Source organism: Taudactylus pleione, unplaced genomic scaffold, assembly GCF_031769625.1.
Source record: "Taudactylus pleione unplaced genomic scaffold, aTauple2 ptg000216l, whole genome shotgun sequence".
Lineage (NCBI taxonomy): Eukaryota > Metazoa > Chordata > Amphibia > Anura > Myobatrachidae > Taudactylus > Taudactylus pleione.
This window is the reverse complement of record NW_028284618.1, coordinates 12,358,954-12,383,565: the sequence shown is the minus strand read 5'-3', so window position 1 is coordinate 12,383,565 and position 24,612 is coordinate 12,358,954. Positions and strand designations below refer to the sequence as shown.

The following is a 24,612-nucleotide window of genomic DNA, read 5'->3' as shown; positions in this document are numbered from 1 at the left end:
GCAACGACACAGAAATAGGTCCTGATCGTTTAGTTTCGCGCAAAAACATGAAGTTCAATCACAAAAGTAAATCAAAATCATAGTAACCAGAAGTAAATCAAGCAATCAATCACAAGAGTAAATCAAAATCAATGTAACCAGAAGTCTTTGTTGGGTACCTTTTACTGGCAATTACACTGTATTTGGCCAGTTTTCCTGCCTCGCCAATGCGTAATGTGGAAGCGAGGTAGGAAAATAACCAGAGTCAGAGATAGATGATGCAATTTAAAATCAATAGGGTGGGGCAATCACATCATTAAGCTTCACCCACCACGGTAAAACATGGCTTGGTGTGGTGATGCAAATCACACCATGTCTCCGCCCACATCGCAGTATGCCTCTCACAGCTTCAGACAAATCATCTTGTGGCACAGCCATTAGACTTAACATATTTTAACGCACCTCTATTGATATGGTTTGCTGATCGCTGTCCATCTCTCTGATATGCTTTCATAAAAGACCGTAAAAATACAAATGACGCACAACTGTTCTTGTATTTGCTGTTTTATTGTAAAGGAAAATGAGTCGTTAACACATTGAAAAGGCTTTTACTATGGTAGTCAAGCATCTCCCAGGATTCCTGTAATCATAATGCGATCTCAACAAGTGCTGGTTGGCTTAAAAAATAATAACAATACTGGAACAGAAAAGCGATTCGATGAAATAAACGCCAAGTGTGCACTGTTCCCTCTAAGATAAGCAATCTGGAGGTGACAGGGTTACAAATATCATACAAGGATATACTCTGCAGTTTGTGAATGCAGCCTCTTAGGATGAAGTCCTCATTACACTACATTTTTTAAACTCATTCCTTTCCGGATTGCTCAGCTTAGAGGAAAAATCGTATGCACTACTGGAAGCCGGTTACAATCATCATGAAAAATACATCTGTGTTCATTCGTGTGTCTCTTATGAAACATTCCCATTATTATGAAAAAAAATAAAAAATTTAAAAATAAGATTACGCCCATTTTTTGTAACTAAAGGAAGTGAAAAGGACAAGACGGAATTTTTTTGGGAACTTCTTGATTGTGAGAGTTTACAAATTTCATACAAAGCTCAAACAGTTATAACCAAGTTCTCTAATGTGTCATTCATAAAAACCGCATCTGTGTACTCCTGTATTCACAACATACATATATACAAAAGATAGACATAAGATCCCAGTGTAAACAAGGCTTTGGTTTGTTATTTATTGCACAGAAACGTTTCATTGTTCACTATAGCCTAAAGCAGTTTTGCACAACCTTTTCTGATCCCAAGCATTAGTGTGACATTGTTGCGGGACCCTGGGGGAGATGTATCAAAACTTGGAGATAAAGTACCAACCAATCAGCTCCTGTAATTTTTCAAACACAGCCTGTAAAGTGATAGTTAGGAGCTGACTGGTTGGTACTTTATCTGAGTCCACTTTATCTCTCTCCAAGGCTAAGTACATTACTCCCTAAGTTTTAGCATTCAGTTGTTCTGTGACTCCAATATAGGCAGCTCCCCATATGTATTGCTTATGTAATAACCAGTGGACCCCAAAACACATTCTGGGGCCTCATTTAGGATTCTGACCACAGGTCTCCATCAGGATTATGCAACCTACACTGCTCCAGATATTGTGGAACTACAAATCCCAGCATACAGTACTCTAATAGCCTTTGGTTGACAGGACATGCTGGCACTTCTAGTCCTACAGCACCTGGAACTCTGTTAATGTGGCAACTGGAGTGCAGATAGAGGTACTTAAATAAACATTTATAAGATATTAACAAAAAAATATATATCGTAGTGTTGCATTGGAGTCGACCAATTGAAATGCAATATTATATCAAATTCAAGGAGGCTCTAATAGCTTTAGTATACCAATTAGAAATATCCCATTGTTTCATCAGCTCACACAGGATATGTACTGTATGCTCTATTGCTAGGATCTCTGTCTTACTTCCATTCAGGTACAGCATAGGAAAAAGTCTTCGGTAATTTACCCGGTACGGTTACAAACATTAAAGGCCTCTTCTTCCATGGGGAGTCATTGTTGGTCACCATGAAATAAGGCAAATGAGTCCCTCATGCTTCAGTGATGTCACTAGTTCTTAGAGAAATGCGTCGTTGCTTCAATATGCAATATGGCTGCCTCCGCTGTGACTTGGCGCACTTTGTCATCGGTTTATCAGAGCACATATTATGTAACAAGACCTTTTCCACATTTATATTGCTGTATAGAATGCCAAACAGATTTGTGTTTCATTTTTGAAGGCTACGCTGGAATTTGTGCTTCTTTAAAAAAAAATTTAAAAAAATGAATAATAAAAAAAAATGATTATCCATATTTTATTTAAAAGTCACTTTCATGGGCAAAGCCAAACATGTGCTATTTCCCGGTAATCCATTCGTGCTCTGTTCCATCAAAGGATTGTACCCAAATCCTTCATAGAACAGTAGTGGTTTCAGATCTGGTCATAGACACGTACAAGCCCAGTTGTACAGTAATATAGGCACAGCCGTACAGTTATTCTTAAATCTCAGTATTCACCGCTAGTCTCTGGAGTGCGCTTTGTGCTTGTTCCAACACATCTGCCTAGAACCCGGAAGGATTCAAGATAAAACTCTTTCTGTGATGTTGCAGAACAAGGCAAGATCGACAAACGTTCCTGGAGTGGTTGGCACAGCGCAGCTGAGACGCGAGGCACCGACATGGCGATGCACGTACATTCAATCTTTGTAGGAAAATAACTGTCCATATTGCAGTCTTGAAGTATTTGCTGTTTCAGGCCTCAGAAGTCTTGTTTGTTAATTTTTCTGTGTCATCGGTTAAATCGTCCTGCGGTGGTCTCTCCCGGTCAAAGAAGCCACACTAAAAAAAACCCAAAGAAACAAGAATAAATACATTATATATTCTTTGATTTTATAGGTCATGTAGATGGGTAGCTCTATTCAAAGGGAATTGGTATGTTATACCGCTGGATGTCATCCCGGAGGATGAAATGCTGAAGCCGGAAGTCCGGCAGATGAAGATACCGACAGGGGAGATAAGTAGGTGATCCTTAACCCTCTCCCCCCCCTAACCCTCCCTTAGGGGTGCCTAACACTAACCTCCCCCCAGGGGTGCCTAAACTAACCACCCCTCCCCGCACCCTAACCCCCCTGGGGGGGGTGTGCCTAACCCTAAGTCCCCCCGGGAGACCCTACACCTAACCCTCCCCCCACCTCGGCTATCCGCTCCCGACGCCCGGCTTACCTATGATCGGTATGCCGCGTGTTGAGATTTCGGCATGGGGCTAATGATGGGCGTCGGTATTTAGACGCCTATCATTAGTCGCATGCCGGGATTTCACTGTCAGGAAGCCGGCGGTCGGCATTTCGACCACCGGTTTCCTGACTACATACCATTCAAAGGGAAAGTAGAGTTTCCAAAAGATGTTTCAGAGGTCAAAGTATCCTAAAAGATTATCTTTTTGAAGTTTTTCCATTACTGTCTAAATATGCAAAATAGATTATAAAAACACTTGTTTTATATACTTGAAGTTTCTGCCGTGTTAGATGGATGACATTAGTGAGTCCTTTGTTACTGTGTCGGATCTCCACTGTGCCATACTCCTGATAGTAACAGATTTCAGAAGAAAGAAGTCTATATAAACTACTCTGCTCTATCTATGGCTGGTCCCCGCCACAACATCACAAAAACGGCATTATCGGAATTGAGCAAACGCTGAGGCTGACCCATTTATGTTCTTGGCTTCAGGATCAAATGCTTAGTTTGGATGCCCTTAGGCACGACATAGATGACTTCTGCTCTGTGTATTGGATAAAATTGTATCTGCCGAGAAGCTTTGACATAGATGGTTTGATGCAAAAATAAAAACTAAACACACACTCAGAATAGAGATACAAAGATAAAACAATGGGTACAAGATAAAGTCATCTTAAAACCACTTTAAGAAATCTTTACAAATTTTTTTCAGGGATGGACATAACCATTTGGCGACTCAGCTAGACACGACATAGAGAAGCAATTTGCAAACAACAGTACACAAGCAGAACCACATGGCCTAGATTACAGGAGATAAAACTGCACTTCAACTAAATACTTTTATAAATACTTTAGAAGCAGGGAGTACATAGTTTAGTTTAGTAGAAGGATGGAATGCTTTATTTGATTTAAGGTTTATTTTAGAAGGTCTGTGTTAATTCCACTGAATTTTATTACCTCAGCAGTGGACAGTTTGGACAGCTAACTATTCAACTGAATCGTGTCACTTTACTAAAATATAGTAATTTAGTCGTATAGATATGGGCAAGACTATATATGGAAAAGATTTCCAGACAAATATGTGATAATCTGCCTTCAAATTATTCCCCAGAAGTTGTGGAACATTTTACAGAGAAGGATATAACTTTTCAAAAGCTCCAAAAAAATAAAAAGTTATATAAAAGCAACATAAAAACAACTGTACAAAACCGTAATGGCAAAGGGCTACGATCAGAATGAGAGAAACCAAGGAAGAATCATAGGTAACAAATGTGAAATATCTTAAAGTATACAAATACATTTATAAATACAAGTTCCTGTCTATCTGCATTTGCAATAATAAGAAACGACTGAAGATCTGTACTTTCACCACCTCAACCCCGATGTTGATAGATTTAGCAGGTTTTCACCCCAGACTATTGTGCTCCTGTAATCTTGTAAATTCATTATACGAAAGGAACTTTCCTAGAGAAATATGTATTTCCCTATTCCCTAGAAACCTGTATACTATAGTCGTGTTATTATTTAAAGTAAATATAACATATTTTATTACAAAATGCAATCAGACGCGACTGCTATTTTATGGACATAGTATAGCAATAATTTGTCACCTAAATTTGGCAGACACATGTTGGAAGCTGGAACTTGACTGGAAATAGATACAGGGCTCTATTTACTACAATCCGCATTAAAATGCAGATTGTAGTGTGATATTACCGACTGAATTCGCATTGCAGTGACAAGGTGCCGCGCATGCGCGACCGGCCGCTGCTACCCCCCTTCCCCCCCGCGACCCCCTGTTAATTTCACTTACCTCCGGTCAGGTCATTGGTGCTCCAGTGATGTCCTCCGTGGCTCTGGTCAGCTGGTCTCCCATCCTGCACTGTGACCCGGTCAGCTGTGCAGCAGCTGACCAGGTCACAGTGCAGGATGGGAAACCAGCTGACCGGAGCCACGGAGGACATTACCGGAGCACCGATCTCCGGTCCCTGGATAAAGATAAGTTTTTAATTTTTTAGCAGTGATCAGCTTGTGGTCTGTTTAGACCACACAGCTGATCACTTGAGCCCGGCTCTGCTCTGCCTGTTAGAGTAGAGCAGGAGTTGGGGAACCGGGGGAGACCCTGGATAACGCCACCCAGGGTTTCCCCCATATTTTTTCACAATTTATTTTTACTAAATCCCAGGCAGATCGCATTTCCCATTACAATTATGGGAAATGCGATCTGCTTCCTAAAAATATGTGATAATTAGGGGTTGGAGTAGAATTTTACGAATTCTACTCCAATTGCCCTTTAGTAAATTTAGGTGAAACTAAAATAATGTGAAAAGGGTGTGAAAACACCCTTTTTCACTTTATTTTTGTAAAACTAATGTTAATAAATAGAGCTTAGTGTGATCTGGAGAATTAAAATATTGTGTAAAAAAGACAAAACCTGCCCAAAAAATTCTTCCACCATAAAATGCTCAACTCCTTGTTTTCAAAACCGCGGGAGATTGGGGCAAATGATAATCTTCCAGAAAGTCAATTATGAACATCTCCAGGCCTACAGGACATATGGCTCTGATTTAGTCTGCTCATATAGTTAGCTGAAACCCAAGGGACTATTCCACATAGCCATAATTTCAAGGCTTCGTGGTAGTTCTCATAGCCAAAAATTTAAACTGGAGCTGGACGATACCGTGGAAGGGAAATTTGTGGGAGAGAGGACCAAACAGAAGGCGCATTTAGAGACTGGTCCTCCCAAGTACCCCTGCTATCATTTAAAAGTGATTTTTAAATAGATTTTCCACCTCTGTAAAACTGAAGTGTGCTTGGCACAAACAGGCTCCAGGTAAAGGAATCAGCTGATTAGTAATATTTTGGTGGTAGTGTAGCGTTAATGACTGATGTTTGTATGCTCTCCATTTGGAGGACAAGCATCCACTTGGCTATCTGAAATCTATATGAGATTGACAGTAAAAACCACAGTAGACATTAAAGTGTCCATGTCGGATCCAACATGTATTAATCCTATTTAATTCAGAATTTTGTTCTATTTTCTTAACAGGACAAGGTCATTATTTTCATAGTTTATCTAGTTCCATCTTGATCCTAGACTAAGTGCCCCATGACTACAAGTCAAAGACTTGGAGGTACAGATGGGTACATAATATTTGGGTAAGAACATTCCATTAGAGCACTATTAACCAATACCTAACCCCAAGCCTTACTACAGTCCATAACCCTAGTCCCCAATCTACATCATCAGTCCTTATCCCCAGTTCTCAATTTAGAACCTCAATCTCTTACTCCAATCCCTAACTTTAGTCCTGATTCTATAGGGTAGATTTACTAACGAGCAGTTTGTCCAAGCCACCGATCATCGACGGCTTTGACCGATAGTTTTAAACCAGTAGTAGGACTAAATACAAAACAAATATGGTTTAGCATGTATTTCTGTTTCTGTTTTTAAAACTATCGGTCAAATCCATTATTGATCGCGGCTTTGACAAAGTGCTCCTTAGTAAATCTACTCCTAATATTCAAATCTCTAGACCCAATCATTAAAACCAGGTCCAATTCCTAACAATTAACCCAATTTATAACTATAAAAAAAAGTGTAGCCAAGTGGATAGATCCAGAAAAAAGTGTCTCCAAAGGTCCAAGTGCGAAAGACCTGTTCTAAACATATTATGGGCAATTTATCTGATTCCATCAAAAAACTATATAGAACACACCATGTAATCCTTTCATTTATTACTTTTCATATGTTGTTACTCTTACCTTCCACATTACAAGCGTAAGTATGGCTAGGACCAATAATCCAAGCAGTATGGCTAGGATGATGACCCAGAGGGGAATGAAGAACGGAACGTTTGGAGTAGCCCAAATCACTGATGTCTTTATCTAAAACAAACCACAAAAGAACAAAATATATGAGATGTTAAATGTCAGTTTCCACAAATCAAATCTCCCAGAGAGTCTGTTTCCACTCTCCTGCACTTAACTTAAACAGGAAAATTGGGGGAGTGGAGGGTTTTTGTAAAAATCTCCTAGAACACGACTCTTAAACTACAACTCTGCTAAAATCTATCATCTATACAAGGTTTTGGAATACGCTCAGAAACCCCAAACACGCATACGTACTTATGTATTTTGATAAATGGCTAAAAACTTCCCTAATGCTCGCAGAACAAGAATCCTTAAGCTTATGTTCAGCTCTCTAGGAAATCATAAATCTTTCATATCTGATGGCTGAAAGGTTAAACATACATTTTAGTGCACTTCAATGAAAAATAAATTTACATTACCACTATGACTGAAATTGTCAGAACAAACATCGGCTATAAGTATAAGATGGAGTTTAGGTCCCTTGGCGCCGGCAGTCATAACGGATATAGATGGCTCATTGTTTTTATGCTACTGTGTCTTTGTATAAACAGACTTTATGCTGACTTATATACCGGTGTTTACAGGGGAGGTACTAGAACATTTCCTATTTTTCATATTGTGAAGACAAGATGCCACCATGATGTGCAGCTTAACCCCTATAGGCATGACAAGCAGAGAGTAAGGATTCTAGGGGGGTGAAGTACTAGGAAGCATGGATGGGTTGTGTGCATCTCTGATGCATCAGCTTGCATATCTGGGCTGTAATGGGCCATTTTCACGTAGGCTAAGTTCAATCAGGTCATGCCGATGGATCTGTCTGTGGTATACACTGATGTGCTGGTGAAAGTGCGTACCGATGATGAGGGCGGCTATGGTACCAAGTGTACCGATAGGGGCGGTACAATTCTGCATAAGGGGGAATATACGTGTTTAGGGCCTGATTCAGCAGAGGACGGAATTGCAAAGACACACACAAGCAGCTTTGCAATTCCATCCATGCAAATATGCAAATGCAGCAGGAGGTGTCGGACACCCCCTGCTGCATTTGTGATCCTAGCACTGTGAGCGAGGTCACAGGCTGAGATAACCATCGCAGGCTGGCCGGCTTGGGAGGCCAGGAAACTGCGTCCATCGATGCAGATCCTGGCCTTGCCACTCCTGGGAAAACGTGCAACACGCCCCCGGTTCTGGGACCGCCAGCCGTCCCCGCTCCCACACCACCCCGTAAATGTCTCTGCCTGTCAATCAGGCAGAAGCATAGCAGGGGCTGCGTGCAATTATTAAGGAACCGTTCTGCACATGCAGAATGGGTCGGGAATATGCGTTCAGCATTGCACTTTCGTGCTATGCTGAATCAGGCCCTTAGTTCCCAGCATGCAAAGAACATTGAATTTGAATGGGAGCAGAGATCACACATTGCTGATTTAGATAAATGACAACATGTGCTGCAAAGTAGGTAATATATATTTTTGTTGAAAAAAATAAAAGTTTTAAATACTATCGTGTAACTACAAGACCCAGCAAACACTGGCAGCCATTGACTGCTTGGGCACATGGACATCTGTAGAACTACAAGTTCCATCATGCCTTGCTAACATTTCCAAAATAATATTTTTTCTTTGTGGCCAGCCTCACTGCTTTCAATGGAGCTTGAGTGAAGTATCTGCTTAGCCAATCACAAGTGACCAACATATACACATTGCTTGTGATTGGTTGACCTTATTCCATGCATTTCCATTGACAATGGTCTCCATTCCCATTGCAATACATTGCCATTGCAAATGAATTGGGACAAATGTCAGTTTGGCTCAGCAGAAAGTGCAGGGAATCAATTATTAATTGATTCATGGCAATTTGGGAAGATTTTTTTTTTTCAGAACAAAACAAAACTAATAGATTTCTTCCTAAGACATTCAGGAGGAGATGTACTAAGCCTTGGAAAGAGATAAAGTAATAACCGATCAGCTCCTAGCTGTCATTGTACAGGCTATTTATGAAAAGACAGTTAGGAGGTGATTGGTTGGTACTTTATCTCTCTACACTGTGGACCTCATTCAGAGCCGGTCGCACAGAGCGTGCGGTCGGTCTGAATGAGGGGAGGACCTCTTGAATTTTCAAGACATCCTCCTTTGCGGTGGTAAGGCTGTGGGTTAACACCCACAGCCTTACGACCGCCTAAGGTGATGGTCGTGATGGTCAAGACCATCGCGACCATCGGGGCCTACGACGAGACCCTAGGGTAGGGTCTCCCTTGTCGTAAGCCCCGGAGAGCTTTCGGCTCTGTCTGAGCCGGAAGCTTTCCAGTGGGGCCGCCCCCAAACGGTAGGCGTTCCCATGGGAGCGTCCCCGTTTGGGCTGCCACCCCCCCGGCCCGCCTTCCAAACGGGGCGAGCTGTCGATTTTGATTGGATCAAGACCCGCTTCGACCGGCGCTGTCGGTCGTAGCGGATCTCACGCATGCGCACGACGGCGCCGGCGCCGTTGTGCACATGCTCTGTGGGGGGCCATCGACCCGGTCCGAGCGCATCGTTGCTAACGACCGGGTCTGAATGATCCCCTGTATCTCTCTCCAAGGCTTAAGCTGCATACACACTAGATGATCTCGATGAACGTTATGGACGATAACGATATCGTTCAACGATATATCGTTCATATCGTTCAGTGTTTATGCAATGAACAACCAACAATGGGTCGTTAATGATGTCTTTTGTCGCTGGTACATTCAGGCCAATCTGACGATATTATCAACAATTGCCTGTTCAGAGATGTAGCAGGATGACTGAAAGATATCTATCAGTGTGTACACCCAATATCGTTTGTCCTGCGCTACAGAAAGTTCAAGGGAAATCTTTCACCAATATCGTTCATACAGCACATTGTCTAGTGTGTATGAGCCTTTAGTACTGTACATCTACCTCTCATTGAGGAAACTGAGGGTTACATTGTACACATATGCACTACACCCATAGAAACCATCCAGGGACATTTCTAGAGAGGAGGGGGCCCGTTGGCAGTCTCCGACATGGGCCCCCTCCTCTCCACCCGGCAGCGCACTGAGCTGTGCGCGGCCAGCGCCGGAGTTATAGACTCTGGGCACTAGAGTGTGCCCAGAGTCTATAGTGTATGCACAGATCACAGGGAAAATGGCCGTGGCGGCCATTTTCCCTGTACTGCGCATGCGTAAACGACGGGAAAATTGCCACCGCGGCCATTTTCCAGTCATTTTACAGCGCCGGGCCCCCCTGTCGACGTGGGACTCCGGAGAGGTAAGCAACATTATGGGTGCAGAGTGTGCGCTACGGGGCCCCCCTGGACACAGGGGCCCGTGTTCTCCGCACACCCTGCACCCATTATAGATATGCCCCTGAAACCATCTGAACATTATCTTACATCTGTGTAGAGCATCTATAGTTTATCGTTGTTGAGCAATTTTAGTGAATAGCCTTCAGTGTCCTTATATATTATATTCAAATTTGTTATCAGTTTCACTTATTACTGTAAAAAATAAATCCATTATTATCCATATTGAGAGTCCGTAATTCAGTGGTTCCCAAAACTTTCTTATTACGGGACCCTAGAGCATCAACATTTTTTCCAGGGACCCCGTAGGCCAAAAGTTTCTTTTTGAGAATTTCAGCACAAATGATTACTTGTGCGTACAGTACCCGTCATCCCCAAGTTCAGTTATGTGGTGGTGCATAGGGTTCTCTTTCTGTTTATCCACATATTTTATGATTGGCATCCGCCAGCAATGGATTTTCCTATCACTTTGACCATAAATAATTTGTTTTTGGATAACCAACCCATGGCACACTTGCAAGTGCCCTGTGGCACCCCAGGGAGCCATGGGACCCAGTTTGGGAACGCCTGCCGTAATTAACGTTTCTGGACCCAAAAATTAGTCAGCAAGATGTTTAGTTGTTGTAATAATCTTTTTACATATCAACTGCATTCTGCAAACGAAAAAAAAAAAATCCTATTTTAATGTTACTATTTACCTGGAAATAAATTTAAACGGAGCAACGGGCCAGAATCACTGTGATTGCTCGATGATACAGGGTTATATTTCTTCTCTTGCGCCATGATTTTACAGCATTTATATATGACCACTGCATCTTGTCTCAGGACGGGTCACCCCCAAAGGCGGCATTTGTACCACCTTCAACAGCAAATGGAACCGGACAGAAGCATTTTATTATGTCAATGATTACAGGTTGAGGCCGGGATGTACTAAGGTTGCAGTGACCATTACGCCAGCCTAACTAACTATGTACTAACATATGCGATTAGTATCGCAAAGGGCAGCTCTTGCAATAAGAGCTGCCCTTTGCGAAGCAGCCGACGCCGGGTGACGGGGTCTACGTGGGTCCCCGCCCCCTCCGAGCCCCGGGAGCTTCCTGCTGGTAACCTGTGCAGGAAGCCCCGAGCTCCTCCTCCTCCTCCCTGCACCCGGAACAAGATTAGGAGGAGGCGGAGGACCCAGGATGAGCGCGGGCCGGCGACCATGGAGAGTAGGTGAGTGGGGGCCAGCGCTGGGCATCGGCGGGATAGCGGCGAAGCCTCGGGAGTGGGGTGCGGTTAGAAGCCCATAGGCTTCTATAGGGTAACGCCAGGTTTTTCTGGCGTTAGCCTCTGCACCGATAAAAGGGCGGCCGGGACTTAGTACATATGGAAATGCGGTAAAAACCCTTAAAAATATGAGATATGGTAAGAACTTACCCTTGTTATCTCTATTTCTACGAAGTCCATAGGGTTCCAAAGGATACCTTGGGTATAGGTGATGACGTCAGGCATCGGGCACCATAGAGTTAAGTTTTCAGCCTCCCAGGATGCACTAGGGTCCCCCTCCTATACCCCGCCCCCGAGCCAAGGCATCTCAGTTACGTACCAAGCCATAGGCCGGAGGAGGATAAGGAAGAGAGAGAAAAAAGATCTGGATACACACAAGAATCACATTCTCACCAGAGGGAGACGGAAAAACCGGTGACCAGAGTAAAGCCCATCTGCAGCACAGGTGCGACAGGGCGGGAGTCCTGTGGAACCCTATGGACTTTGTAGAAATAGAGATAACAAGGGTAAGTTCTTACCATATCTCATATTTTCTACTTCAGGGTCCATAGGGTATCCACAGGATACCTTGGGGACGTCCCAAAGCAGTATCCTTCAAGGGTAGGGACGCTCCTGTGCTGAAAGGAGAATCCGCCGCCCGAAGGAAGCATCCTGAGAGGCAAAGGTGTCAAACGCGTAATACCTCACAAATGTATGGAACGAGGACCACGTGGCAGCCTTGCAGATCTGGACTGCAGAGGCACCATGTCGAGCTGCCCACGAAGAACCCACAGACCTAGTGGAATGAGCCCTCACAGAGGATGGAACCGGCAGGCCTTCATGAAGATAAGCTTCTGAAATGGTCATACGGATCCAAGCTGCCAAAGTTTGCTTTGAAGCAGGCCAACCCTTCTTACGGAAGCCATAGAGGACAAAGAAGGTGTCTGACTTCCTAAATGAAGAAGTGCGGTCAACATAAATCTTTAAAGCCCGCACAACGTCCAAAGTGGCCTCACCCACCGACAGGTCAGGTGAGTTAAAAGCCGACACAACTATTTCCTCATTGATATGAAAACGGGAAACGACTTTGGGAAGAAAATCAGGACGAGAGCGCAGCACTGCCCTGTTCCCATGAAAAATAAAGAAAGGGGGTCTACAAAAGAGAGCCCATAAATCAGAAACACGTCTGGCTGAAGCGATGGCCAGAAGGAAAATTGTTTTAGCTGTCAGCCATTTAAGATCCACTGAGCCCAGTGGTTCAAACGGCGGTCACTGGAGAGCCCTCAGGACCACAGCTAAATCCCAAAGCGCCACCGGTGGAACAAATGGCGGCTGAATTCTAAGGACACCTTGCATAAAGGTGCGCACATCAGGGATTGTAGCAATCCTACAATGGAACCAGACAGACAGGGCAGACACCTGCACCTTTAAAAAAGCAAGGCAAAGCCCATGGTCTAGTCCCGCCTGTAGGAAGGCTAGCACTCTAGACAGACGGAACTCCCGAGGTGCATAACCTCTCGGTCGACACCATTGGAAGAACGTATGCCACACACGATGGTATATCCTTGCAGAAGCCGGTTTCTGAGCTCTCAGCATAGTGCATACTACAGAGCTGGAAAACCCCCTGGACCTTAACATGGCCGTCTCCACAGCCACGCCGTCAAAGACAGCCGAGTCAGGTCCGGGTGAAAACAAGGACCCTGTGACAGTAGGTCCGGTCGTAGCGGCAACCGCAGAGGGATGTCCACGGACAGACCAGTGCCGTCTGGGCCATGCGGGAGCTATCAACAGGAGCGTCCCTCCTTCCTGTTTGAATTTCCGGATTACCCGTGGAAGAAGGGAAAACGGAGGAAAGAGATAGGCAAACCGGAACGTCCACTGGACGGACAGAGCATCCACCAGAGACGCCCTTTCGTCTCTTGTGCGAGACCCGTACACCGGCAACTTGTTGTGCCGTGACGCCATGAGGTCGATCTCTGGAAGACCCCACCTGTCCACCAGAAGTTGAAAGACGTTCTGGTGCAGAGACCATTCCCCCGGATGAACGTCCTGGCGACTGAGAAAGTCGGCCTCCCAGTTGAGGACTCCCGGGATGAACACCGCTGATATGGCCGGGAGATTGCGCTCCGTCCAGATCAGGATGCGGGACACCTCTACGAGTGCCGCCAGACTTCGGGTTCCTCTTTGCCGATTTATGTATGCCACGTTGGTGGCGTTGTCCAACTGGACCTGCACGGGATGACCGTGGAGAACCCGATGGCCTGCTGGAGAGCATTGAAAACGGCGCGGAGTTCCAAGATGTTTATCGGAAGCTCCTTTTCTGCCTGAGTCCATCTGCCCTGGAACAAGTGTGGACCCGAGACTGCTCCCCAGCCCCGAAGACTGGCGTCCGTCATCAATAGGACCCAGTTCGCCACCCAAAACGGACGACCCTTGTTGAGATGGGTCGTCTGCAACCACCAGGCAAGGGACAGGCGAACCTCCGGAGTGAGCACCATCGTCTGGGACTTGAGACTCTGAGGCAGTCCATTCCATTTGGACAGGATCAATTGCTGCAGAGGTCTGGAGTGAAACTGGGCATATTCCACCATGTCAAATACGAACACCATGGAGCCCAGTAACCTCATCGCCGAATGCATAGACACCCGGCGACTCTGCAGACAACTGCGCACCCTCAACTGTAAGGCAGAGAGCTTTTCCCTCGTCACAAAGATCCTTTGCTATCCGGAGTCCAATAAGGCTCCGAGGTGCAGAATTCTCTGAACCGGGATCAGGGTGGACTTCTGCCACTTTATTAACCAGCCGTGCCGTTGGAGTACCGCAATCGTGAGGTCCAAGTGGTGTAGAAGGAGCTCTGGAGATCCTGCTACCAACAGAAGGTTGTCCAGGTACGGCAATATGCGGACTCCCTGCAGCCGCAGGGAAGCCGCCATGACCGCCATAACCTTGGTGAACACACGTGGTGCTGTCGCCAGTCCAAAAGGTAACGCCCGGAACTGGAAATGATCGTTGCGGATTGCAAACCTGAGGAACTGTTGATGGCGTAAAAGAATAGGGACATGCAGGTAAGCGTCCTGTATGTCCAACGACACCATGTAATCCCCAGGTTTCAGCGCCAGGATGATGGACCGTAGGGTCTCCATCCGAAACCTCGGCACCCGCAAGGACTTGTTGAGTGCTTTGAGGTTGAGGATCGGACGGTACGACCCATTGGGTTTCTGCACCAAAAACAGATTTGAATAGAAACTCTGGCCCCTCTGGGAGAATGGAACATGCACTATAACTCCAGCCTGGAGAAAATTGTGCAAATTTTCCGCAGTTCCATGGCTTTGTTCAGGTCTGATGGAAGACCCGTGGTGAAGAATCGGGACGGGGCCTGTGCCAGAAGGAGAGGGCACACCCGTGAGAAACCACCTCGAGAACCCAAGTGTCTGTCGTGGTAACCGATCAACACTGGGCGAACTGCAGCAGGCGGCCTCCCACTCTGGGATCCCCCAAAGGGAGGCCCGGACCGTCAGGCCGCAGGTTTGTCATCGGACTTAGGGGCCGGACGTCTGGTACTCCAGGCCTGCTTCCGGGGCTTTGCCGATTTTTTGGGGCCAGCCTGACGGGGGACGGACTGTGCTTTAGGCCTACCCTGGGCCCTGTAAGGCCGACGTACCTGAACTGGAAGGAACCGCAGCAGACGGGAGACATGCCGATTTGGCTGCCGCCAGCGTGGCTACAATTTTGTCCAGATCTGGACCAAATAGGACTTCTCCATTAAAAGGCAAAGCTTCCAAACCCTTTTTAGAATCAGCGTCCGCCTTCCAAGATCGCAACCATAAGGTGCGACGAGCCGCCACAGCTGCCGAAGAAACCCGGGAAGTCAGGGTACTGATATCTAAAGCCGCTTTGTTAATGTAAGTGGCTGAATCCCGGAGATTGCCTATCAACTCGGTCTGCTCAGCCGAACAGTCGGAATCGAAAGACGCCTCCAAACTATCAGCCCAGCGCTCCATAGCTCTGGCTACCCAACAAATGGCCATAGCCGGCCTGGCTGCCCCCCCCGCGAGGGAATAAATGGACTTCAGGCAGATTTCCACCTTACGGTCCGTGGCATCCTTTAAGGAGGCATGGGCAACGTGGCACTTCGGACCAGGCGTGTGACATGAGAATCCACCTGTGGTGGGGATTCCCACTTAGCAAAATAATTGTCCGCAAATGGATAAGCCACTGCTAAACGTTTTTGAAGCTGATACCGTCTGCCAGGATGTTTCCACGCTTCCTCTAAGTGGTCCACCAATTGACCCGAAAGAGGAAACACTGTGGCGTCACCCTTAACATCTTTTAAAAAGGCATATTTGGATTTTGAGACCTGAGGTTCATCATCCTCAATAACTAAAGCTGTGCGGACTGCACAAATAAGGCCAGGTATATAAACCTTAGACTTAGCGTCCGACTCTTTAGTACGGAGAGGTTCTTCGTCCGACAGATCCAGAATCTCCCCAACCTCGGTCGTCCCCTCGTCATCCTCATAAGGAGTAGACAGAGACGCCACCGGCCGCTTGTGAGGCCGTAACACGGACTCCCCTTGTAATACCTCTGACAAATGCTGCACAGAACTTGTCAGCGAATTAACCCACGCAGGCTCCTGAGAAACCTGAGGAGGGGAAATAGGGAGACTGTGGGGTACCAACAGTTGTCTCGGGAACCCCTGCATGGGTGACGACACCACTGACTGCTCGGACCATCCCATTTGAGGGAACATAGGTTGCGGAGCTAACTGGCCCACTAGGGTTGTGACAGTAATTGGCCGCGTCAATAAAAAACACGGCCGACATAGCCCCTCCGCGCTACGATCCCCCTCTGCTATAGGTACCTTACATGTAGTACACAGAAGCTGGAGAGGAAAATCACTTTCAGACATGATGGCAAGTATGTGACCCCTCTCACTGATACGCGTTAGTATAGTGAGAGAACCGCCCTGCAATCACCGCAACGCAAGGGCTTTAGCAGAAGAAGATCAGGGACAGTGAAAAGGCTGACAGTAGAAAGTGAAAGTACAGGCAGCAGACACTAGCAGCAGTCACATCCAATGCAAAGAAATCAATCCCTGCACTATCAGCGCTGATCCTCAACTACGCAGACACAGGGCCTGGTAGGACTCAGCGCTGCATACACAGACCTGTTCCAACGGAGGAGAGGTATGCTGGGGGACCCAGACCACGATGCCACCGATCAGCAGCTTCCAGCAGCATTCACCATGCTTTCATAAAGATGGCCACCGAAGAGCAGAGAGGAGGCCGGCCTGGGGGAGGAGCGCTGCCACAGGGCCAATCGGCAGTGCAGAGAGGGCTGTGTGCAGCGGGTGAGGCGCCGGCTGTATACAGGGAAGGCGCGCTCCCCTGGCATGCAATTACCCCCTGGGACGCCGCAGCGCTACCGCTCAGATGCGGTCCGCTGTCCCAGGGGGGTAGTGGAAGCGCAGGTCCGAAACCTGGCTCCACGCTGCAGCCAGTCCCCAGGGAGCCCCCTGCCTGGGGACTCTGGACCATGTTCCAGCGGGGACCCACCGCGGGACCCCGCTGCTTACCTGCTGTCCCCCTTGAATCCGGCCATGGTCCCAAGCATCTGGGGTCACCGCTAGCTGTGACCCCAGATGCCTACCAGCATCCCCGGATCAGTACCGGCGTTCTGGTACCGGCGGAGGTGTAGGGAAGACAGCATGGACGTCAAGAATGACTGTCCATGCTGTACCTCCAGATTTGCAGCCACAGCTGCCTTGTAGAAAACTTCAGGGGTTATCCTTAGCCCTCCTCTAAACAGGTGCATCCGACTCCATACCCATACCCTATGGACCCTGAAGTAGAAATGGGGGTTTTACCGCATTTTTCCTATAGTACATCCCGGCCTGAGTCTTGAGGCCAATGAAATTGATCACCATGGTAATTTGTATTTGTAATTGCACTTGCTATAATCCTGCTCCTTCCTCCTATCAGCAGCAGCTTCACTAGCAGGGAATGTGCTCTGGCAGATGGTGAGGGTCATGCTCTCAGTATATGGTAATGTTATGTAGAACCGGCCAGGAGACAGGTGGACAGATTAGGCTCAGGCGCTCTACAAGGGCTCAAGGAAAACATCTAAAGTGTCATAAAAAGGGAATGTTGAAAGGAACAGAGGAAGAACTTTAAAGAGAGGAGAACAGAGCACCTTTCCCTGGACACCGCACAGCCTCTGTGCTTCCTTGCTGGAAGGAAATCTCCGCTTCCTCTAGCAGAGTCACTCATAGCTATCAATCTTCACATTGAACATAACAGCAAAGCATCTGCTTTCTTGTGTTACTCCTTTGGCTCTACTGAAGCAAACAGGTGGCTCCAACAATATCACTGAGTTACAGTTGACAATTCTCCAATTTTTTTATTATTTTATTTTAGCAATATACACATTTCATTTCCATACTGCTTACGCACAGTAAAAGCCTGCACATGGGCTTGGTACAAACTGCCGACGTTCAAAACATTGACACGACAAGTGCGGTGAGTGTGCAAAATGACTCCCATGTTTGAGGTGGGCGAACGGAGGTGGGACACTATCCCTGCTTCAGACGGGTCTTTTGCGCCCAGTATTGGGTGGGTGCAAGTGGTGATGGTAACTGATGACAGCCGCGGCTGGAAAAACATCGGGTGGAGCACAGCATCTGCACAAAGCGGCAAGAATGCTGCCATAGGGCGGGATGTACTAAGCATTGCATCCTCGATGCGGTACATCTCACCTCTCATCGGGTACATACCGCGGTTGATTACTATTAATATTACAAAGGACAGGTCTACCGATAAGATCTCTACTTTGCGATGCCCCCGGATAGAGGAACTTCCGGGTTTAACATCCAGAACAGCCTCTGCGCATGTGCGGTGGGTGATGGGAGGGATCCGATTGGATACCTCTGAGGGGGAGCGTCCCAAAAAAAAGCCCAGCTGGCGTTACCCCCTGGGATGAAGCACATATGGGGTATGCGGTAAAACCCCCGAAAACTGCATTTTCTGGGTTTTTACAGCGTTTTTGCGTTTAGTACATCCCGTCCATAGACTGATGAACATTCACATTAGCATACAGTGGTAAATCGGACAGCTGTGACTCTCACATATATTAGTACTTAGCATTCGACTCAGAATCAGGCCGTGCCTCTCAAACTATCTCGCCCATAGCCTGCAATTAAATTGCTTACAAAGGACATCACAGGGACTCTGGATACCTTAATTATCATAGTAGTAGCTCCCCTATAGGTGGCACATTGAGGCGATGGGGTGGGGAGGGGGCTTTAAAGGTTAACTAATGAACGAGTCAGAAATATTTTTTTTAACCAACATTCTTTCTATAAATAAGAATTATTTTTAGCGCACAAAACGGGCCTATTTCTTTTTGCAACTGACTGCCATACTTCTTAGAAAAAAACAACTCAGCCTCTGTACAAAGAAAATCTCACTGTGGACCATAAAACGGAGGCAAAAATACATTTGCAAATAACCTAAGGCTACAAGTGAGCTCAGTATTAAGAGCAAGATTTTGAAAATATTTGTTTTACTGTTTAAATACGGCAGATGCCAAATGTCACATATCCCAGGACCATTCTCACTGAGTTTTCTATTTTTTCCGTTCAATTATGAATTGTCTGCACCAAAGGTCACATAGCGGCTTGAATACGTGCAATACTGTAAACAGATGTCACGCATATTAATTGCTATGAGCTCTGTCTTCGTGTTTTCCTAACAATTATTTCCAACAATTGCATGCTAAATCATTATTGCTGTTATTACAAGGCTTCAGCCGCTCATGCAGCGTGCTTGTTCCTAATGTAGTTTAAAACTGATTGAGCAAAATTGATGAAGCAAAAACAAACAGTGCTATAAAATATACAGAGGTTCCACAGTGTAACTAAAAGCAGAGTACACACGCAACAATAGAGACCATATTTTGGCTAATAACACTTGCTGGAATCCATTTTTGTTCCATTAATGTTGAACAAATATGAATGGGTATCTAGCTCTGCAAAGGGGAACTCCAAAAGAAGTTTTAGTTATAGCAAGACTATTTCCAAAATATTCACTATTTCTGAAAATTGACGATAACTTGCGGCATTTAAAAAGGTCCACTGGAGGTTAGGTGTATGCAGCTCAGAATTGTGGAACACAACCAATAAGAAGATAGCGGGATCAAATGTTGGGTGTTCCAGCACTTCTCCAACCTTTAGTCTCAAGATGTGTGTTATTTTATAAAAAAACAAGAGGAAAACAAATATACTATGGGGCATATACAATTGGGCGCGAGGTTTAGTGAGGAAAAAACCTTGTGCCCCTCGCACCCAATTTAAGAATACCGCGGGTATGCGCGCTCCCGATGCCCGCGGTATTCAATTTAAAAAATAGTGGTCGCAGGGTTTCAGCTCTGAAAACCCCGCGCCGCGTAAACAGAAAAAAATAAAAAATTCTTCACCTAACTGGCCGGGGGTCTCCGCTGCTCCCGGTGGCTTCCCCTCTCTCTTCTTACTGGAGAGGGGGCTGCTGGGAGTCCCGGGGGCTCCTGGGAGGGGCAAGGGCTGTTGGGAGATGTAGTTCTCCCAGCACCCATTCTGGAGACCCCAAGGACACTGGGGGGGGGGGCACACTGGCAGTGGGGGTCACACACACACTCTTACACACAAACACTCACTCATACACACTTACAAACACCACACACTCTGACATACTCACCCTGCTGCAGAAGAGCCGGCTCCCGACGCTGGATGCCGAAGACAGCGCTGCAGAAGGTAAGTAATTAAGGACTAATTAAGCTAATTGGAAACTTCCAATTGCTTAATTAGTCCTAAAGGGGGGTGCCGCCGGGGTGCCAGAGCAAGTCCCACTGATTCTTCCTAAAATTGACGATTTTAGGAAAAATCACACTTGCTCTGGAGGTGCGTGAAAAAAAAACTCCCGGCGCGTACAAAAAAACCCGCACCTAATTTAATAGCAGGAAAAACCTCGCAGGTGCAGGTTTTTTTGCTATTCTCGCAGCCAATCGAATATGCCCCTATGAGTGAGTCCAAAGTCAAACACTCAATATGTTTCATGCTCACAGAATCTTGAAAACGGAAAACAGCATTTACGCTATAAAGATGTGTCCTTGCTCATCTGTGCTAGTGTCGGGCGTCTTCTTTTTATCAGTGGAACTTGGTGTGAAAAAAAGCTGTGACTGCTGCTCCATAGCACTTTTCATGCTGATTTAGAGACTGTTGCACACAGATGTACAAGTAGCGCTGGCATAGTCTCACGGGACCAGGTTTGCTATGACGTATTTGACACGACGGCAGCAAAGACGAGTGAGGACACATCTGTACTTGCCTATTTTAGGGATCTCCCCTCTGGGCAAGTGCAAGGGGCCTGCTGTCAAGAATCAGGGCCACATCTCCACTAGGCAATGCCAGAAATCACATCACACCCTATGAAGTGGACATGATCATGAGACAACCACCCTGACACTCCAGGAGGGTAGGTTAGTAAGACTTTTTTTTTTTCTGCCAGTTACCCACTGGTGTAAGGAAAATGCCAGTGACCATACATTTGTCAGAATTGCAGCTGAGGGTTTGTCGTTAATGAAGGACAAACCACTGGCCCCTGGCGTGAATAGGAGACAGCATCCAGTACACACTGCTGTATCAGTGCCTCTCCTATCTGGACCGGGTTACAGTTGATATCCTGGCTGTCGGGATGCCGGAGCGCAGAATGCCGGCGCAATCATCCCGACACACCAGTCAGAATCCTGGTGCCAGCTTGCATCCTGATGGTAAGTATTGTGGTTAGGGGTGGGCTAGAATTAGGGTGTCGGTAGGCCGGTGTCTGGATTCTGACCACCAGGATCCTGAACGCCGGCATTCCGTACTTAACCCTCTGGACCGTAGGAACCAATATGCAGGATCGTGTCAATGCAAGTGGCTGCATACACAGACGCTCCACCGATCACATAGAAGGCCATACTCAGACGGAAAAACTGCGCCTGCCATAGGGCTGGTGTACGTTTTGATGGCACGACCGATGGTGGCGTATAAGGGTGCACCAATCGGCGCTACTGCTTGTACAGACGCTGACAGTGAGCGTCTCTGCCCTAGCACAACCAGCCGCACGGATGTACACAGGGGAAGGAGTTTGTATGAAGTCGTCGATGGGAGACCGCCAATAGACGCAGCTGCGGCCCTTCTGAAACCACCTGTGAATCAGGCCCAAAGGGTGGAACATTCCATAGTACATACATCTGCCAGATCTTTTTATGGGATAGAGATTCCAGTTCATGTCTAAGCCCTGCTTCACTCTGTCCTTATGGCAAATCCTCTCATTAAAAAGGATTTTCTAAAGTGCTCGTTTCACGCTCATTTACTATCAAACAACTTGGGGAAGTCCGGAGACAAATGGACAGTTTTACTGCATTGCTTCACAAATTGCACCAGGTCATGTTAATTGCTCCATTGACACCTAGGAGTTCAGGTCAGGTGTAAAGATTCCGTCTGACATAGTTCTGCGATCTCCGGCAAACACTATATATCTCAGTAGAGGCCACCACACAAAAGCAGAACATACTGCAGTTAGATACGGTCACAGATACGGAATAAATAGACATGCTTTAATTAATAAACTCAGATTTTTTCTAGTAACATATGCAGATTATTGGATTGCTAACCTGTGTAATGATTTGCAGCCCTCTGCCCTTTGCAAGGCTTGTACAGATGTGTCCTCATGCACCAATCCTTTTTGCGCCATATGACGCAAAACCCCTGGAGCCAGACTTAATAGGGCGAGGGTTTAGAAAATGTGAGAGTTTAGCAGTAACCTCTCACATTATTACATTGGTCGAGTTGTATCTTCAAAATGGAAAAACATCTGGATGAAAGTTTAAATCGCTAGAGTTTTTTGAGTCTGATAAACGGGATGCGGTTAAATTACCGCCGCCTGGAATGCCGGCCATCGGAATCCCGACCCGGGACTAAAGATAGGCGTCGAAATGCTGACGCCTATCTTTAGCCCCACGCCGAAATCTTGACGTCCGGCATCCCGTACGAGGCAAGCCGGGGATAGTTAGGTTGTAGCCGCGGGCGGGGGCATTAGGTTTAGAGGGGAAGGGGGGGAGTTAGGGCTAGGCACAACCGGAGGGAGGTTAGGGTTAGGCACCCCCCCCTGAGAGGTTTAGGGTGCGGGAAGGGGGATTTAGGTTTAAGCACCCCCCAGGAGGGGACTTAGGGTTAGGCACCACCCTGGGAGTTTTAGGGTTAGGCACCACCAAGAGAGGGATGGGGGGGAGGGGAGAGTTAGAGTACTTACCTGCCGCTGTCGGGATGCCCTGAAAAACATGCCAGTTTGCACTTTCTCGGACTCTATTACATTGGCCGAGTGTAGAAAGTGTGAGAAGACTCTCACATTTCCTGAACTCTCACCCTATCACATTTGGTGCAATTCCCCTGCGGTGCTCTTTTCCCTCAATTTTGCTACTTTCCCTCAATTTTGCTACTTTCTCTTCAATGCTAAACGGGGCTATATGGCGCAATTTGAGGATAGTAGTATGTGGACAAATCTATATTAATATACTGATGAAGAACAGTTGAACAAAATAGTAAAATTGTTCAAATTGGATTTATTTCCAGCCTTATTACATCATGAACATCTGCTGTTGTTAGTGGAACTCCATTGTTGTCAGTACTTGCCTAAAGTAATAGCAACCCCCCTTCCCCTTATAACATTGCTGAAGATAGAAATAGTGTTTGTGTTTTCTGTGTAAGACTGCTGTAGTACTTCATACTTACTGCTATGCTTGCTGCGGGGAGTTTTGCTGGCTGAACACCATATGGCATCTTCTTCACTTCAAATGACACATTAGCAATGAGCGAGTAGTAATCATTGCTCCTCTGCAACAAAACATTTGATCTCTCATTAAGAATTAAATGTACAAATCTGTCAGTGCATCATTGTCCTAAACCAATATTTAGCCTATCAATTAATCTCATTACAGTGTACCGCACCCCTCAGTAATATCACCAGTGAATGGACAGGCTACATTCCCATGAAAGTTAGCTCTACTCACAAAATGGCTGCCTCCACTGTTGCTAAGTGACAGAAACCAGTTAAAAATAAAACAGATGCTCACGAGTGCCTTGTTTTGTTTGGATAATGTTACAGATTGATCCTTTTAATGTCTCTACATTGTGTTGTGTGACACCATGTCTTGGTTGAGGTCTCCTCCACAACAGCTCATATGGTATTTACTAAACCACCCATAACAGATACCTCCCCCATGGAGTGTCACTGAGGTCTGTGCTTTTATCCCTACACTAGTGATCATGTTCTGTGGTTCTGTGGTGGGTGTGGTATTCTTGTTGAGGTTTTTTTCCTTGTGTCAACATGCAGTGTTTATATATCTGGCAGGAGAACCGTTTGAAGATGGAACAGACTAGGACATCACATGTACTGATGGTTTCTGCATCCTTGGTGGCTATTTCATCCCACTGAGTGACAATCCCAGACCAAAATTCGTTGCACCCCGCAGCACCTCCAGAATCCCCTAGAGCCCACAGCCAATGGAAAGAAGCACACTTCAAGGGATGGACACGCTGTCATTAATGTGATAGATTACTGACTTAGAGCCAGATACCAGCGGAAACACACACAGTCTCACACACACTTGTTATATTAAACAGGGAAAACAAACAAAAAAGATTAAATGTACAAAATCGGTAATGTTATCTAATACAGACTGTACTATAATAATAAGTATCTGCCGTGGCTCTAAAATACACACTAAAAACGAGTGCTCGCTGCCAGGATCAGATTTCTCATGTAACCCAAAGATGAATCATCTGATTAATATTCTTCACTTTGATTTTTATGCAGAAGCAGCTGTCCTGGCCACTA

At 46.1% G+C, this 24,612-nt stretch overlaps 1 protein-coding gene across 1 annotated transcript in view; it reads right to left on the bottom strand.

Moving 5' to 3' along the window:
- Positions 1–532: 532 nt before the first annotated feature.
- The window catches only part of ITGA8 (integrin subunit alpha 8), a 212,997-nt gene continuing 188,917 nt past the window's right edge, over positions 533–24,612 (bottom strand). Inside the window, exons 28-30 of the mRNA XM_088478635.1 lie at positions 23,508–23,609; positions 7,046–7,168; positions 533–2,884 (exon numbers count right to left, since the gene is read on the bottom strand). Of these exons, the coding sequence (XP_088334761.1) occupies positions 2,798–2,884; positions 7,046–7,168; positions 23,508–23,609 (312 nt within the window). The 3' untranslated portion in view covers positions 533–2,797. The remainder of the gene's footprint in view (positions 2,885–7,045; positions 7,169–23,507; positions 23,610–24,612) is intronic.